The sequence below is a fragment of the Coregonus lavaretus genome, assembly GCF_964263955.1.
Source record: "Coregonus lavaretus genome assembly, chromosome: 28".
In the NCBI taxonomy this organism is placed as follows: Eukaryota; Metazoa; Chordata; class Actinopteri; order Salmoniformes; family Salmonidae; genus Coregonus; species Coregonus lavaretus.
Window position 1 is genome coordinate 19,653,758 of NC_140015.1, and position 17,697 is coordinate 19,671,454.

Consider the following 17,697-nt stretch of genomic DNA (forward strand, 5'->3'; position numbering starts at 1 on the left):
GGTGACTTTTATCAATATACACTACCGGTCAAAAGTTTTAGAACACCTACTCATTCAAGGGTTTTTCTTTATTTTTTAAAACTATTTTCTACATTGTATAATAATAGTGAAGACATCAAAACTATGAAATAACACATATGGAATTATGTAGTAACCAAAAAAGTGTTCAACAAATCTTTTTTTATTTTTTTATTTTTTTATTTTTTAGATTCTTCAAATAGCCACCATTTGCCTTGATGAAAGCTTTGCACACTCTTGGCATTCTCTCAACCAGCTTCACCTGGAATGCTTTTCCAACAGTCTTGAAGGACTTACCACATATGCTGAGCACTTGTTGGCTGCATTTCCTTCAATCTGCGGTCCGACTCATCCCAAACCATCTCAATTTGGTTGAGGTCGGGGGATTGTGAAGGCCAGGTCATCTGATACAGCACTCCATCACTCTCCTTCTTGGTAAAATAGCCCTTACACAGCCTGGAGGTGCGTTGGGTCATTGTCCTGTTGAAAAACAAATGATAGTCCCACTAAGCCCAAACCAGATGGGATGGTGTATCGCTGCAGAATGCTGTGTTAGCCATGCTGGTTAAGTGTGCCTTGAATTCTGAATAAATCACAGACAGTGTCACCAGCAAAGCACCCCCACACCATAACACCTCCTCCTCCATGCTTTACGGTGGGAAATACACATGCAGAGATCATCTGTTCACCCACACACAAAGACACGGCGGTTGGAACCAAAAATCTCAAATTTGGACTCCTGACCAGACACATTTCCACCAGTTTAATGTCCATTGCTCGTGTTTCTTGGCCCAAGCAGGTCTCTTCTTATTATTGGTGTCCTTTAGTAGTGGTTTCTTTGCAGCAATTCGACCATGAAGGCCTGATTCACACAGTCTCCTATGAACAGTTGATGTTGAGATGTGTCTGTTACTTCAACTCTGTGAAGCATTTATTTGGGCTGCAATTTCTGAGGCTGGTAACTCTAATGAACTTATCCTCTGCAGTAGAGGTAACTCTTCCATTCCTGTGGCGGTCCTCATGAGAGCCAGTTTCATCATAGCACTTGATGGTTTTTGCGACTGCACTTGAAGAAACTTTCAAAGTTCTTGAAATATTCCGTATTGACTCACCTTCTTGTCTTAAAGTAATGATGGACTGACGTTTCTCTTTGCGTATTTGAGCTGTTCTTGCCATAATATGGACTTGGTCTTTTAGCGAATAAGGCTATCTTCTGTATACCACCAATTGAAATGGATTCCAGTTGACTACCTCATGAAGCTGGTTGAGAGAATGCCAAGAGTGTGCAAAGCTGTCATCAAAGCAAAGGATGGCTATTTGAAGAATCTCAAATATAAATATATTTTGATTTGTTTAACACTTTTTTGGTTACTACATGATTCCATATGTGTTATTTCATAGTGTTGATGTCTTCACTATTATTCTAAAATGTAGAAAATAGTAAAAATAAAGAAAAGCCCTTGAATGAGTAGGTGTTCTAAAACTTTTGACCGGTAGTGTATTCGTCTCTATTTACTCTCAGATTCAAAAATGCTAATTAGCGTCAAAGTAGACATCATGCAAAACTACAAATCCCTGCAAGCTCCTGCACTTCATCTCTAGCTGGCACCTTTGCTAACAGGTATTGTGTCAATTTAAAACTTGCACAACACAGTTCAAAGAATTGTCCATTTAAAGAAATGTAGCCAATTTAATAATTATTACATTTAACTAACATTAGGTAGTTAATCCAGAGATTCTTACCTTTGCCCCGATTTGGCAGTCTTGTCCAGATCATCATGGCATTTGTAGTTCTTTATGATTGCCACATTAGCAGCTAATTAGCATTTCATTTTTGGGAGGTAAATACAGGCGAATATATTGATAAAAGTCACCTTATCCTAGAGAGATTTACACGGTTATCAAAACGTCACACCAGGGTAAGCCTACACGAAACACAGCCCTTATTTGAAGTGACAGACAGTCCCTGTAATCACATCTAAATGGCCTTCAAGTGCCACTTCTTTTATATTATTTTTGAACATATTCTACACCTTATGAACAATAGTTGCAATAGATGTAAAAAATTATAATAAACATGATCAAAGCAAATAATAGTTCTACCTCAATCAGCTATTTTGTTTAAATAGAAGCAGCTATTGCATAGAATTGTATCAAGTCACCTTAATCTTAAATGTAAAAATATGCATGGGAGGTAGGTTAGATTTAAATGTCTTCTCTCTACACTTCACTCATTTATAATTTCACGAGGGTGCTGTTGTCATATTTGTGAGCACTAAAATTAAACTGAGATGATTGCAGAATACATATTCTGTTGGAATTTAACATAAAAGTGGGGCGGCAGGTAGTCTAGCAGTTAAGAGTGTTGGGCCAGTAACTGAAAGGTCGCTGGTTAGAATCCCAAAGTGGAAAAATCTGCTGTTTTGCCCTTGAGCAAGGCAGTTAACCCCCAACAACAACAGCTGCCCGGGTGCCAATGACGTCGATTAAGGCAGCCCCCCGCACCTCTCTGAATCAGAGGGGTTGAGTTAAATGCGGAAGATACATTTCGGTTGAATGCATTCAGTTGTGCAACTGACTAGGTTTCCCATTCCCAGTGAAAACATAGCTTTAAAATAAATATATTTAACTTTTAATATAACCAAAATAACAGATCAGATTTCATCTAAGGAAAACACACCAACTTTTATTGTTTAGCAGAACTTTATTGTTGCCTGTGGGGGTTGTTGGTGTCCTCCAGGTGTGGATGGACCCTTTGGCTTCACCAAGGATGCCTCATGAGCCCCAGCTTCACAAACAAAACCATGGCAAGGATCATGGAGGATAACTGCAAAGAGAAGAGAGGATAGGAAAACAATGACTTGAAGCCAAGCAACATTATCTGTTCAGCAACCAATTGCTATAGAATAGATAGTAAGCAAACTAAGAATACTTGTCAAAGAATGTCTCTTTAGGTCCTAATGGTGAGCTACTGTAGAAAAAGTATTACTATGCTTTAACAAGTACAGTTGTTTCCATCAATAGTCCTTAGGTCTGAGAGAGGTTAAAGTTATCCAGAAGACCTTGAGGGAGCAGTGTAACTCATAGGGAGATTCTCAATTGGGCAAAAGTCCTCTCCTCGACTCCTCCGTCCTCCTCTCCTCCATGACCCGGAAACCGATGTGGTCAAGTGGTCGAGGACAGTTGAAAATCGTTAGTAGGCGAACAGAGGAGTTTGCTCCCCTCCTCGATTACTTTGTTCGGCAAAGGATACTGAAGTGCATCCTCCGCAAAGAGTTTTGAAATCTGCCACACACCCTTTGAATCAGCTGTTTACTCGGAGGAGAAAAGCGTGCACAGATTTAAAAATGATACTTTACTAATTCTTTTATCTACATTTCTTTTTACCACTTTACACATGTATTTTGCGATTCCTCCTCTGTAAACGTCATCTGCTTGATGACGAGTTAGTGGAGAAAGAGTCATTTCATACAAGCACTTTTTTTTTTTTACACGTTTCTTATCCTCGACTCCTATCCTTGATTACCTTTTTCAAAAAGAGGCGAGGAGAAGACGGAGGAGAGGACGCAAGGAGTCAAGCAAAACCAATTGAGATTCTCCCATAGCATACCTCCATCATACATATGCAGCCAGCTGCTGATCCCAGGATGACACTCTGCTCTCTGATCACTGTGATGACCTTACCAAAGCAGCTCTTGGGGAAACACACAGGGGGCATTTGGCTTAAGGCTTTACAGCATTAGAGCACAGACTGATACAACATAGTGCAGTGAGGCACTGGGTTTGGTTACCTGTGGTTGGATCATACTTGGAGTGATGGTGATACCGTCACAGTCTGCAAGGGTCTTGTTCACGCAGCATGTCTTAGGGTAGTTCAAACCCGTGGTTGTACTGAACACAGAGCCCTTGAAATCAACTGTTGTGTTCTCAAAGCCACAGCATTTGAACTAAGAGATGAAAAACCAATAAAGAAATGAGAGACATTAGCTGTAATAACTACTGTCTGGGATGCTCTGGTGGTCGAAGGAACCAAATAGTAAAGCCAAGCCTATTTGGACCTTTCCCCATTAGAGCATCTCACCTTGATCATGACTGTGTTCCATGCTGTTGAGATGGGGTCTGTTGCCGCTGGGCCCATATAGGCAGTCATCAGGGAATTCTTGCTTGCGTCACGTACCATTAAGCTAACCTGTCACATATAGACATCACAGTTTATTGAAAGGCATAGCCTGGCTAGGCTATTTCATACAAATAATTCAATAATTTACAGGGCTCTACATTATGATATAGGTTCACCTACTTGATAATACAGATGCCAGCAGTGTTCAATTATTCTTACCAGATTCCGGTACGTCAAGACAAAAATAGTCCCAATGATTTCAGCAACAAACAGCATTGTCACGATGAAGAAAAACTGTTCAGGGTACAAAAAAAACAGGGATAGTGAAAATGTTGCCTCTTATTGAAGCTTGCAGGGGGAAAAGAGTGGGACATTTACAACTCTGCAGTAGTATAACACAGTAAGACAATTATTGTCAGGTGCCTTGAAAATGACTGCACAACTGTTGTCTCTCACCAGCATGATGAAGAAGCGGTTCTCTTTCCAAGCCCCACAGCAGCCGATGAGACCCGTGAAAGACAGCACTGAGCCCATACCAATACAGATGTAGCTGATGTAGATGAGCTGAGACGAGTAGGGGCCAAGGACATCCACAAAGGTAGCTGCTCCATATCTAATCCATGCACCAAGCCCCAGCAGCACAACGCCACTTATCTGGAGGGGAGAGGATTGTGCTGTTCTTTCAGTATTTATTTTTTTCATCATCAACTAATAAATTGCATTTGAGTTGTTATGGACTTGTCTATTTTTCTTCTATGTTTTGCCAGATAGATTTCTGAGGCTAGGTAATATTACAATGACAACAGCAGTAGTTGCTGTCTTCTTCTGTGTGTTTGACTTTTGCAATGCATTCACAACCCTAGGTTTTATGAGAGGGCAACTATATTTCTGAAGATATAGCTAGCCAAGAACAGTTTACATGATAGGTTAAAAATAATGTAAATTATTTGCATTTCAAACACAGGCACAGTTCAACGGGGCTTTGTTTGCTAGCTAGGCAACAGTTAGCTACTTACAACAAGTATCACACAAAGCAGCAACATCAAATACCGCATCCATGTGTACAGTTTGTCATGTCTAGCCATTTTGCGAGTTCGACCTTCTATAATCAAAGGAGAAAAGACATGACAAAATTATACAGAACAGGATAGGCTTATAATAATACTAGCTAATGAGACACATTTTTGGTAAACAGCTGAGGGATGGGGCTGAAGAAATGTAACTACTCTCAAATTCATAGATGGAGCTATGGAAGCCAGGACTGACAATCCATTAGATCCAAATGTTAACCATGTTTTGAAGCTGTACAGTGTTTGTTTATAATTACAAACAATGGAATAAATATGCATATATTATTTTGGGTTTTAATGTGGTAAGCAGTTTAACTAACGCTAAGCTCATGATAAATGTATGAGTTATATTCTTCAAGAGTAAATAGCTAGCTAATAGTATCACTAACTAAAAATATAGATAAAAAAATTGATGTACCAATCCCAGATTGCCCCTTTAATGTATACGACACAACAGTGGTAGGCCTGATCACCGACAACGATGAGACAGCCTATAGGGAGGAGGTCAGAGACCTGGCCGTGTGGTGCCAGGATAACAACCTCTCCCTCAACGTGACCAAGACAAAGGAGATGATTGTGGACTACAGGAAAAAAAAGAGGACTGAGCACGCCCCCATTCTCATCAACGGGGCTGTAGTGGAACAGGTTGAGAGCTTCAAGTTCCTTGGTGTCCACATCACCAACGAACTATCATGGTCCAAACACACCAAGACAGTCGTGAAGAGGGCACGACAAAGCCTATTCCCCCTCAGGAGACTGAAAAGATTCGGCATGGGTCCTCAGATCCTCAAAAAATTATACAGCTGCACCATCGAGAGCATCCTGACTGGTTGCATCACCGCCTGGTATGGCAACTGCTTGGCCTCCGACCGCAAGGCACTACAGAGGGTAGTGCGTACGGCCCAGTACATCACTGGGGCCAAGCTTCCTGCCATCCAGGACCTCTATACCAGGCGGTGTCAGAGGAAGGCCCTCAAAATTGTCAAAGACTCCAGCCACCCTAGTCATAGACTGTTCTCTCTGCTACCGCACGGCAAGCGGTACCGGAGTGCCAAGTCTAGGTCCAAAAGACTTCTCAACAGCTTCTACCCCCAAGCCATAAGACTCCTGAACAGCTAATCATGGCTACCCGGACTATTTGCACTGCCCCCCCACCCCATCTTTTTACGCTGCTGCTACTCTGTTAATTATTTATGCATAGTCACTTTAACTCTACCCACATGTACATATTACTTCAACTACCTCAACTAGCCGGTGCCCCCGCACATTGACTCTGCACCGGTACCCCTCTGTATATATTGCCTCCCTACTGTTATTTTACTTTACTTCTGCTCTTTTTTTTCTCAACACTTTTTTGTTGTTGTTTTATTTTACTTTTTTATTAAAAATAAATGCACTGTTGGTTAAGGGCTGTAAGTAAGCATTTCACTGTAATGTCTGTATTGTATTCGGCGCATGTGGCCAATAAAATTTGATTTGATTTGATTTAATAAATTACTAACATTAACGATCAAGTTCGAGGTGGCTTGGTTAGATTGCTAACGCGGCAAGCTAGCTATTAGCCTAGCTAGACTAGGTACTGTAGCTAGCTAACGTTAGTGACCTGACCATGGATCGCTTGCTACTGGTAGGTAGCTAATTTAGCTAGCTAACGTTAGCCAACATGTTCCTTTAACATGCCCAAAATTAACTAGTCAACCCTCTATGTTTAGACGTTATAGTTAAATTAGCTAGCTAAAGTTAGCATTAGCTAGCATAGGCAAAATGGTCACATGAAAAAATAAGGACCGTCTGTCCTTACTTTTAATAGGTCCAGACGATTTAGGCCTACTGCTATTAAGGCCTACTTGCTGCCAACTGTCTGTGTCTGCCTGGCCAACAGGTGTCATGTTCTCGGTCCAGTCACACACTTCGGTCAAAGACAGCACAGTATGAAGAGAGTCTAAAACTGCTTCACCAATAGAAATCCCCGATCACACTTGTAGACGATGTCATGGCGACGTCATGGCGACGTTGGCTAGCTAAACTCTTGCGTAGAAATATGTCATCGGGTCTACCTGTCGTCTCACACCGAACTGCGCATGTGCAGTCCTTGAAATCAAATGCACTCCTTCGATATAAAGTTTTTTTTTGCGAAAATGAAAACGTGTCAGTTTGTCGTCACTTTCACGAGGTTGGAGTAATAACATCTCGAATTTAGGTTGTGCCTTTAGATTTCACTTCTCTCATTGACTTTTTGAACCACAAACACCGGCCTGGTCGGTTTGGTCTGTTTCGCAAGCGTTCCCGGAAGTCTCGCGATGTTGTGCCTCTGGGTTTAGCAACTCCGTGCTGTTGTGAATCTCCGTTTTGCATCCTTTCTGAACAGACAGACACTAAAGAAAGAATCTCCAGTAGCCAGTGGCGATTTTAGCATGTAAATCTTGGTGGGCCAAACCAAAACAAAATAGAAGTGGGATGCATGCCAGCAAAGCCATTACACAACACTAAACAATACATGAATTGCACTATAATGGTGACAAACGGTGCCCACAAACTGTTAGGGCCCACATAAAGCTGTCCCAACAGCAGAGTCCCAACAGCATGTTTTTTTGTTTGTATTATATTTTACCAGATCTAATGTGTTATATTCTCCTACATTAATTTCACATTTCCACAAACTTCAAAGTATTTCCTTTCAAATGGTATAAAGAATATGCATATCCTTGCTTCAGGTCCTGAGCTACAGGCAATTAGATTTGGGTATGTCATTTTAAGCGAAAATTGAAAAAAAGGGTCAGATCCTTAAGAGGTTAAACTTATTTTCAGAGTGTTGCAAGTTGCAACCTTTTTATTCATTCTCCAGAGCATGTGGCATCTGTAGAAAATCAATTAATAAAATAATAAAAAGTGGCACATATATATATTTCCTGACAGTGAATTGATAATGTTATTTTAATATAAACCTTGATGATACTGTGCAGAGTGGAATGGACATAGGACACATTGCATTGCTTCAATCTAAATGTAAGACAGCATCATTTTCAGGTGAAATATGTATACAGTACAAGATTTCAATACAAATAGACATTTTCCCATATCCAATAATCTTGTACAGGATTTAATTTAAGCTGGCTCAGTTCAATGGTAGGGTGCCTCTCCTTATCACAAAGCTTCCTTAGATTTTTCTTCAGCCTTGGTGATTTCAGAGATTGTTATGCATCCATCCCCATAGTTGTCCTAAGGAGGGTCCAGAGATGCCATCCAGGCAGATGTCTCTATGGCCCTCCCTCCTCCATTGGTTTTCAGTCAATCTTTGAGCCTATTATGCAGTACAAAGTCATGGAGACAACCATCGCCAATATCTAGGGAAACAGGAACAGTAAATAAATGCTTAGGTTATGCAAAACTTTTAAACAAAGCCCACTGTGCGAAACTGAACACATCACATTCTTTTTGTTGAATTTGCATATCATTTGCATCAACGCATCTACATTTGTGGTATTTAAAAAAAGATCAAAACAATGAGAATGTGACCTTGCTATGTTTGATAGAAATTGACTGAGGAAGGGAAGGAGTCAACAGTACCTCAAGGACAGCGATTCCCAATGCCACTGCCACAATGCCAATACTGTTTTGATCAATCAGTTGCTTAAACTTTTGGAAGCAGCCGGTGATTGTCTGTGGGGACACACAAATGTAATACAGTTATTTAGACAGGCGAGGCCACTGGATGTCCAACTGTAAAGTGTGTTACATTCCTAAATGGGCCTTCCATTGATGAGTTTGAGTATGGATGGAGTGTGATTAACTTGTTGAGGTGATGAGTTCAGAGCTCGTACCAAGTTTGGACCCGCACTGACTACATTACAAAAGCTGGAAAAAGCACTGTGGCAGCACTGTTGAGGATAGAGATGGGTGTCTTTTTCAAATGGAGAGCCAGTGAAGTCTGTATAGTTATAGAATCCACAGCACTTCAGCTAGAGTGGACACAGAGACAGTTCATATTAGAAAAATTATATTGACAAAACTGAAAGATTTCTAATACACAGGCAAATATAATAATGTTATTTGAGACATTATTTGTAGGCCTAATATGTTATTTCCAAGGTATTAAAACAGTCCGGCAGGATATTGTAAAGTACCGTATCCATAGTAGCATTCCAGAGAGCGGTGACGTCTGAATTTGCTCCATAGTCCTTCCTAATGTTCTGAACCGCTTTGGTGCCCAGTTTCTCAATCAACTCACCTGCCTGAAAGACATAACACAAATCACACACTCTTAGAAAAAGGGTTCCAAAAGGGTTATTCGGCTGTCCCCATAGGAGAACCCTTTTTGGTTCCAGGTAGAGTTCCAGTTAGAACCCTTTTGGGTTCCATGTAGAATCTTCTGTGGAAAGGGTTCTCATGGAACCCAAAAGAGTTCTACCTGGAACCAAAAAGGGTTAATCAAAGGGTTCTCCTATGGGGACAGCCAAATAACCCTTTTAGGTTCTCGATAGCACCTTTCTAAGAGTGTCATCAAATTCTCCACAGAGTCCTTACCCCCCTTTAGCAATATGAGGTGAGTGAATGGGCTCTCTATGTACGCTTACCAAGGGTTTAAATACCAGGATCACCACTGCTCCAGCCACCTCTGCGATGAACACCACCAACACGATCACAAAGAACTAGAAAAAGAGGAAAATGAGACCGTAAGGAAGAGAGATTGAGAGATTGACTGAGAAAACTGTTTACAGTGTATTTACACACATTTGATACATACTGAACAAAAATATAAACACAACATGTAAAGTGTTGGTGCCATGTTTCATGAGCTGAAATAAAAAGATCCCAGAAATGACCCATAAGCACAAAAAGCTTATTTCTCTCAAATTTTGTGCAGAAATTTGTTTACATCCCTGTTAGTGAGCATTTCTCATTTCCTAAGATAATCCATCCACCTGACAGGTGTGGCATATCAAGAAACTGATTAAACAGCACGATCATTACACAGGTGCACTTTGTGCTGGGGACAGTTGTGCAGTTGTCACGCAACACAATGCCACAGATGTCTCAAGTTTTGAGGGAGCGTGCAATTGGCATGCTGATAGCAGGAATGTCCACCAGAGCTGTTGCCAGAGAATGTAATGTTAATTTCTCTACCATAAGCCGCCTCCAACGTTGTTTTAGAGAATTTGGCAGTACGTCCAAACGGCCTCACAACCGCAGACCACGTGTAACCACGCCAGCCCAGGACCTCCACTTCTGGCTTCTTCACCTGCGGGATTGTCTAAGACCAGCCACCCGGACAGCTGATGAAACTGTGGGTTTGCACAACCAAAGAATTTCTGCACAAATTGTCAGAAACAGTCTCAGGGAAGTGCATCTGCGTGCTCGTCATCCTCACAAGGGTCTTGACCTGACTGCAGTACGGCGTCATAACCAACTTCAGTGGGTAAATGCTCACCTTCAATGGCCACTGGCATGCTGGAGAAGTGTGCTCTTCACGGATGAATCCCGGTTTCAACTGTACCGGGCAGATGGCGTCGTGTGGGCGAGCGGTTTGCTGATGTCAATGTTGTGAACAGAGTGCCCCATGGTGGCGGTGGGGTTATGGTATGGGCAGGCATAAACTACCGACAACAAACACAATTGCATTTTATTGATGGCAATTTGAATGCACAGAGATACCGTGACGAGATCCTGAGGCCCATTGTCGTGCCATTCATCCGCCACCATTACCTCATGCACAGCCATATGTCGCAAGGATCTGTACACAATTACTGGAAGCTGAAAATGTCCCAGTTCTTCCATGGCCTGCATACTCACTAGACATGTCACCCATTAAATATGTTTGGGATGCTCTGGATTGATGTTTACGACAGCTTGTTCCAGTTCCCGCCAATATCTAGCAACTTCGCACAGCCATTTAAGAGGCATGGGACATCATTCCACAGGCCACATTCAACAGCCTGATCAACTCTATGCGAAGGAAGGGCCTCCTGAGTGGAGCAGCGGTCGAAGGTACTGCATCGCAGTGCTAGAGGCGTCACTACAGATCCGGGTTCGATCTCGCGCTGTGTCGCAGCCGGCCGCGACCTGGAGACCCATGAGGCGGCGCACAATTAACCCAGCGTCGTCCAGGTTAGGGGAGGGTTTGGCCGGCTGGGATGTCCTTGTCCCATCGCGCTCTAGCAACTCCTTGTGGTGGCCGGGCGCATGCACAATGACTTTGGTCACCAGCTGTACAGTGTTTCCTCCGACACATTGGTGTGGCTGGCTTACGGGTTAAGCGAGCAGTGTGTCAAGAAGCAGTGCGGCTTGGCGGGTCGTGTTTCGGAGGACGCATGGCTCACGACCTTCGCCTCTCCCGAGTCTGTACAGGAGTTGCAGCGATGGGACAAGACTGTAACTACCAATTGGATATCATGAAATTAGGGAGAAAAAAGGGGTACAAAAAAAAATATATATATAATAATAATAATATGCAAAGTAGTTGTCGCCCTGCATGAGGTAAATGGTGGTCACACCAGATACTGACTGGTTTTCTGATCCACGCCCCTACTTTTTTTTAAAGGTATCTGTGACCAACAGTCATGTGAAATCCATAGATTAGGGTTTAATTAATTGATTTCAATTGACTGATTTCGTTATATGAACTGTAACTCAGTCAAATCTTTGAAATTGTTCCGTTTATATTTTAGTTCCGTGTAGCTACCTACTCTACTGTGGAAAATCCTTAAAGGAGAGATGAGGAGCTTGACAATCAAGCTTGTTGACTGAGTCAGTATAAAACACACTGGTGACAACATATACTGAATAGCTCAGGTTTGAGGTGACCTACCAAGAGCAGCATACACCTGCTCTCCTTCATAGCGCCACAGCAGCCCAGGAAGCCTATAACCAGCAGCACTGCCCCCACAGCAATCAACAGGTAGCCCACGTTGAGGATCTGGCTCATCTCCGCCGGAGCATCTTTTATCCCCTGGAGGAACCCCAGGATGGAGCCGCTGTCCACCTTCACCCAGATCCCCACGCCCAGGATGGCAGCGCCCGCCAACTGGGGGAAGAGAGCATAGCATTGTTGGGTGGTTTCCATTCATTCAATGAAGACCACATCAACTGCTGCCCTTTGTCTTACCTAACATGCACATACAGTGCCTTCTGAAAGTATTCATACCCCTTGACTTATTCCACATTTGGTTGTGTTACAGCCTGAATTCAAAATGGATTAAATTGATTTTTCCCCTCACCCATCTACACACACACACACACACACACACACACAATACCCCATAATGACAAAGTGAAAACATGTTTTTAGAAATGTTAGCACATTCCTTGAAAATGAAATACAGAAATCCCATTTACTGTACATAAGTATTCACACTCTTGAGTCAATACTTTGTAGAAGCACCTTTGGCGGCGATTACAGCTTTGAGTCAGTGTATGTCTATCAGCTTTGCACATCTGGATTTGGGGATTTTCTTCCATTCTTCCTTGCAGATTTTCTCAAGCTCTGTTAAGTTAGATGGGGAGCGGCGGTGAACTGGAATCTTCAGGTCTTTCTACAAATGTTCAATTGTATTCAAGTCTGGGCTTTGGCTGGGCCCCTCAATGACTTTAATATTCTTGTTCTGAAGCCATTACAGCGTTGCTTTGGGTGTATGCTTGGAGTCATGGTCCTGTTGGAACGTAAATCTTCACCCCAGTCTAAGGTCGTTTGCACTCTCAAGCAGGTTCTCATTAAGGATTTGCCTGTATTAGGCTCCATTTATTGTTCCCTCTATCCTTACCAGTCTCCCAGTCCCTCCTGCTTAAAAGCATCCCCATAGCATAATGCTGCCACCACCATGCTTCACGATAGGGATGGTGTTAGATAGGGATGGTGTTAGATAGGGATGGTCTCATCAGACCACAGAATCTTTTGCCTTGTGATCTCAGAGTCTTTCACGTGCCTTTTTGCAAACTCCAGGGAGTGCTGTCATGTGCCTTTTTCTCAGTGGTGTCTTCTGTTTGGCCACTCTCCCATAAAGCCCAGTTGGTGAAGTGCTGTAGAGACTGTTGTCCTTCTGGCAGGTTCTCAGCCAAGGAACTCTGTAGTTCTGTCAGAGTGGTCATTGGGTTCTTGGTCACCTTCCTGACCAAGGTCCTTGCCCGGTTGCTCAGTTTGGTTGGACGGCCAGCTCTAGGCAGAGTCTGGGTAGTTCCATATTTATGGAGACGACTGTGCTCTTGGAAACTTTCAACACTCTAGAAATTATTTTATACCCTTCCCCAGATATATGCCTCATCAAAATTCTATCTCGGAGAGTTCCTTGGACTTCATGGTAAGGTTTCTGCTCTGACATGCACTGTCAACTGTGGGACCTTATATAGACAGGTGTGTTTCTTCCTACCATATCTCAGACTGCCCATCTTAATCTTTTCTTTTTATTGGCCAGTCTGAGATATGGCTTTTTCTTTGCAACTCTGCCTAGAAGGTCAGCATCCCGGAGTTGCCTCTTCACTGTTGACTTTGAGACTGGTGTTTTGCGGGTACTATTTAATGAAGCTGCCAGTTGAGGACCTGTGAGGCGTCTGTTTCTCAAACTAGACACTCTAATGTATTTGTCCTCTTGCTCAGTTGTGCACCGGGGCCTACCACTCCTTTTTCTATTCTGGTTAGAGCCAGTTTGCGCTGTTCTGTGAAGGGAGTAGTACACAGCGTTGTACGAGATCTTCAGTTTCTTGGCAATTTCTCGCATGGAATAGCCTTCATTTCTCAGAACAAGAATAGACTGACGAGTTTCAGAAGAAAGTTATTTGTTTCTGGCCATTTTGAGCCTGTAATCGAACCCACAATTACTGATGCTCCAGATACTCAACTAGTCTCAAGAAGGCCAATTTTATTGCTTCTTTAATCAGCACAACAGTTTTCAGCTGTGCTAACATAATTGCAAAAGGGTTTTCTAATGATCAATTAGCCTTTTAAAATGATAAACTTGGATTAGCAAACACAACGTGCCATTGGAACACAGGACTGATGGTTGCTGATAATGGGCCTCTGTACACCTATGTAGATATTCCATAAAAAAATCAGCCGTTTCCAGTTACAATAGCCATTTACAACATTAACAATGTCTACACTATATTTCTGATCAATTTGATGTTATTTTAATGGACAAAAAAATTGCTTTTCTTTCGAAAACAAGGACATTTCTAAGTGACCCCAACCTTTTAACGGTAGTGTATATATATATATATATATATTTTTTTTAATAGCTCCTTCGCATTCTCTGACATTCATTCATTAACATTTGATTATTTCACACTCTATAAAATGGTCCAAAATGACATGTCTGTGTCATAAAAAGTAGTAAAACCACGACAAATGTCATGTCTGTCCTTTTGTTTCATGTTCTCATAACGTTTTCCCGTTGCAGTTTAGATACTGTTTTTCTGGGACACAGAATAAGGCTAAGGAGTGATAAGGAGCGATAAGGAGTGTTTTGAGTGCCTGCAGATTCATTATTGTGAAGCATAAATGAACTCCATTGCTATTATCATCAATAATTTACTCAGAAAGATAAAAACATATCCAACTTACAAAGATGATGCCATTGAAGGCAAACATCATGACTTTGAGAAATCCGAAGCAACCCATTCTTGATGAATTATTCTGCCTGGAAGAAAAGAAGAGGAAAAGGGAGAGAAAGGGAACAATGTTATGATTAATCATCTATGGTAATGATGAGAATGTTTACAAATTCTATGGGACTTTGAATCATTAAGATGAGATCAGAGGTCAAAAGTCGGAACTAAATCTACTGCCTTTGTCAATAGCTTGCTGTCTATAGGCCTGGTTAGAGGAGGAAGCATAATGAGCAAAGGTTCTCTTTAATTAAATGGTGAAGTACCATCTTAATATGACAGCTAAAGTATGTACTTCTTACCTTGTTATTTATCAATGATATTTTGGAAATTGCATGTTGAGGGTTTTGGTCACAATCTTATCTTGCAAACTTACACCAGGAACCTTTCTGCACTTCCTGAATAAACATTTGACTCATTTTGAATGATATTGGAAGGTGACAGTTATGGTTTTGTGGACACAGAATCAGTCACTAAGGAAGCAAACATAAATTCTGTCAAACAACAAAGACAAAGCGTTTCTTTACAACTTTAGAGTTGTTCCGTGTCATTTGCAATGAATTGTTATGTCTGGCTATTTACGAGACGGATTAACAATTCTACACACTCCTTGATGCTGTTTGCTGTCTCTGACTTACCAGGAAACCAGCCCTTTGTCATCTACAGTAAGACGTGGGAGGGAAGGAGTGGGGAAAAACCCCAGCCACTTAACTTATCCTCCCTATCGCCGTATCGTTCTAGAACAGTCAAGAGCGCCCTTGCTTTTTTTTTTACTAATGTCATATGACATTTACTGACCAGTCCACTTTCCCAACACCAATGAGAGTTAAGTGAGCCTTTGCTTTAGAATGAAGGAAAGTCCACAGGCAATGACAAGGCAGCATGTCCCACTGTATTTTCATTTAAATGGACCCCTGAACAAATAAAAGGATGATCAGTGTTATGAAAATAGATTAAAATGATACAGAGGCAGACCATAATACCATGTCTGAAAACCCTCCTTCACCTGGGGCCACTACATTTTCAATGCAAAAGACATCTAATTACAAGAAAACTATCAAAATGTTGAACATGGTCTGCTCTTCAGATGAGAACAGTGTCCATCACCTGTCCAGACTGTACAAGGAAGTTGTAAGGAACTTAATCTTCCTCGCCCTCAGTGTCAATCGGGGGCCTATTAAACACAGGAGCCCACTACACACACACACAGATACATTGCAGGTTTATGACCTGTCACATTTTGCTAGTTAAACCATCTGTGGATCATCTCATCCTGCTCTGTTTTATGACCCCATGTGGTGCCCTTTACCGCTGTGTGCGTTTAGGACTGTCTGTCCCTAGTGTGTCTGACTGCATATGACCCCATAGGACGGGAACAGTGATTGAGTGACTAAACGACAGCTAGTTTGTACTGTACTCTTAATAACGGCAATAACAAAACAACAGCACTCTGTGGCAGTAGCACCAGTAGTGTGACAGGGAACTCTGTCAGGGAGTTTCTGATTGACGCGTGTCATTTTCTTTGTGATTGTATGATTACAGTATCCATAATAGTGTGTTTATCTTATACGGTCCCAGATAGAGTACTTAGAAAGAGAAATGGCATCGGCATACAGTACAAGTACTGAGAGATGGATGCTAAATGTCAGGATGTTTATCACTGTGTCAATGTTTAGCCATGAGCATCAGGTTAATCATATGAAAGGGGCCAGTGGGCGCATAGCAACACATCTTGAGTTGGTTTTCCCCCTTTCATTCCCAGAGCTTTTCTTGCAAGTGGCCACTCAACTTCCGCCTTCACAAAGCCATAGGCAACAGCAGTGGCCATAGTTGGCCTGGTGATGTATTAACAACCACAGTCACATCTAAATGACTAACCAAACATCCCAGCCAGGAGCCATGAACATTCAGTACAAAGACACCAACAGAAATGTTGAGGACTGCCATTTTGAGCTAGACTGTGAATTATAACCTCAGGGCACTGTATTGTAATGAGTCGACACATTATATTGGTCCTTTCATGTTTTGAAAAATAAATGGACACTGTTATTTACCCTTGTTTGAAGGCAAATGCAACACGAAGGTGAGTATAATATACAGTAGCTAGGGCCCTTAGGACTTTACATGCTTTGAAAATTAAAATGCAATAAACACAAAGCAGCTAAATAACCCACAATCCCAATGTAAAGAACATAATTTAGATAAGAGAAACCTAAAAACGAAATCAATAGCTACAATGATCAGGTGAATTTCCTGGAAAGTGTTCTTTAAGCTGCTGAATAATATGACAGAGTGAGTGGCATAGCTTTGTTGATATCATGTTAGGAATAATGTGGTATTCCGTCATGAAGACTGGGATAATGAATTAATCCTCTAGGGAGCCAGTGGGGACACACCTGGTGACAAACATTTCCCTTGTTATTCTCACTTACAATAACCTACCTTACAATGGAGTGGTACAACAGGTTACGTTGAGACCAGTGGAGGCTGTTGAGGGGAGGACGGCTCATAATAATGGCTAGAACGGATCCAATGGAATGGCATCAAACCATGTGTTTGACGTATTTGATACCATTCCACTGATTCCGCTCCAGCCATTACCACGAGGCCGTCCTCCCCAATTAAGGTGCCACCAACCTCCTGTGGTTGAAACGTAGAGAGAAAGAGAGGGAGTCTGAGGCTTACCTTCACTGAGGTGATGGAGGCTGTTGCTGGGAGAGCGAGTGTGGGTTTACAGGAGTGTGGGAGTCAGTAGACTGGCTGATTTACCGTGTCCTCAGAGAGTGTCCTGTATTGCGTTTTTCTCTCTCCTACACACACTCTCTCTCTCTCGTTCTCTTCCTGTGCTTCTCCGTGGCTGCAGGTTGGTTATAAACAGGGAGGGAGGGAAGGGGA

The 17,697-nt window shown here is 42.0% G+C and overlaps 2 protein-coding genes across 2 annotated transcripts; both read right to left on the bottom strand.

The window, feature by feature from the left end:
• Positions 1-2,779: 2,779 nt before the first annotated feature.
• LOC311103913 (tetraspanin-16-like) lies at positions 2,780-5,234 on the bottom strand (the record flags this gene model as incomplete). Its single annotated transcript, XM_084145538.1, has 7 exons — positions 5,155-5,234; positions 4,595-4,792; positions 4,358-4,432; positions 4,100-4,207; positions 3,810-3,965; positions 3,629-3,712; positions 2,780-2,845 (listed from the first exon to the last, which is right to left on the bottom strand). The coding sequence occupies exons 1-7, from the start codon at positions 5,221-5,223 to the stop codon at positions 2,780-2,782; spliced, it is 756 nt and encodes a 251-aa protein (XP_084001664.1). The 5' UTR covers positions 5,224-5,234.
• Positions 5,235-8,012: 2,778 nt separating this feature from the next.
• On the bottom strand, positions 8,013-17,594 carry LOC311103593 (tetraspanin-1-like). Its single transcript, XM_084145187.1, has 8 exons — positions 17,488-17,594; positions 14,759-14,834; positions 12,014-12,229; positions 9,783-9,857; positions 9,333-9,440; positions 9,030-9,167; positions 8,776-8,868; positions 8,013-8,552 (listed from the first exon to the last, which is right to left on the bottom strand). The coding sequence occupies exons 2-8, from the start codon at positions 14,813-14,815 to the stop codon at positions 8,493-8,495; spliced, it is 747 nt and encodes a 248-aa protein (XP_084001313.1). The 5' UTR covers positions 14,816-14,834; positions 17,488-17,594; the 3' UTR covers positions 8,013-8,492.
• Positions 17,595-17,697: the final 103 nt, after the last annotated feature.

Coding starts and splice junctions, on each gene's coding strand:
- LOC311103593 (XM_084145187.1), bottom strand. CDS start 14,815: ATGGGTTGCTTCGGATTTCTCAAAGTCATGATGTTTGCCTTCAATGGC. Junction 9,858..12,013: donor GCAGGTGTATGCTGCTCTTG/GTAGGTCACCTC, acceptor CTCTTTTTCTAG/TTCTTTGTGATCGTGTTGGT. Junction 9,441..9,782: donor TCCTGGTATTTAAACCCTTG/GTAAGCGTACAT, acceptor TATGTCTTTCAG/GCAGGTGAGTTGATTGAGAA.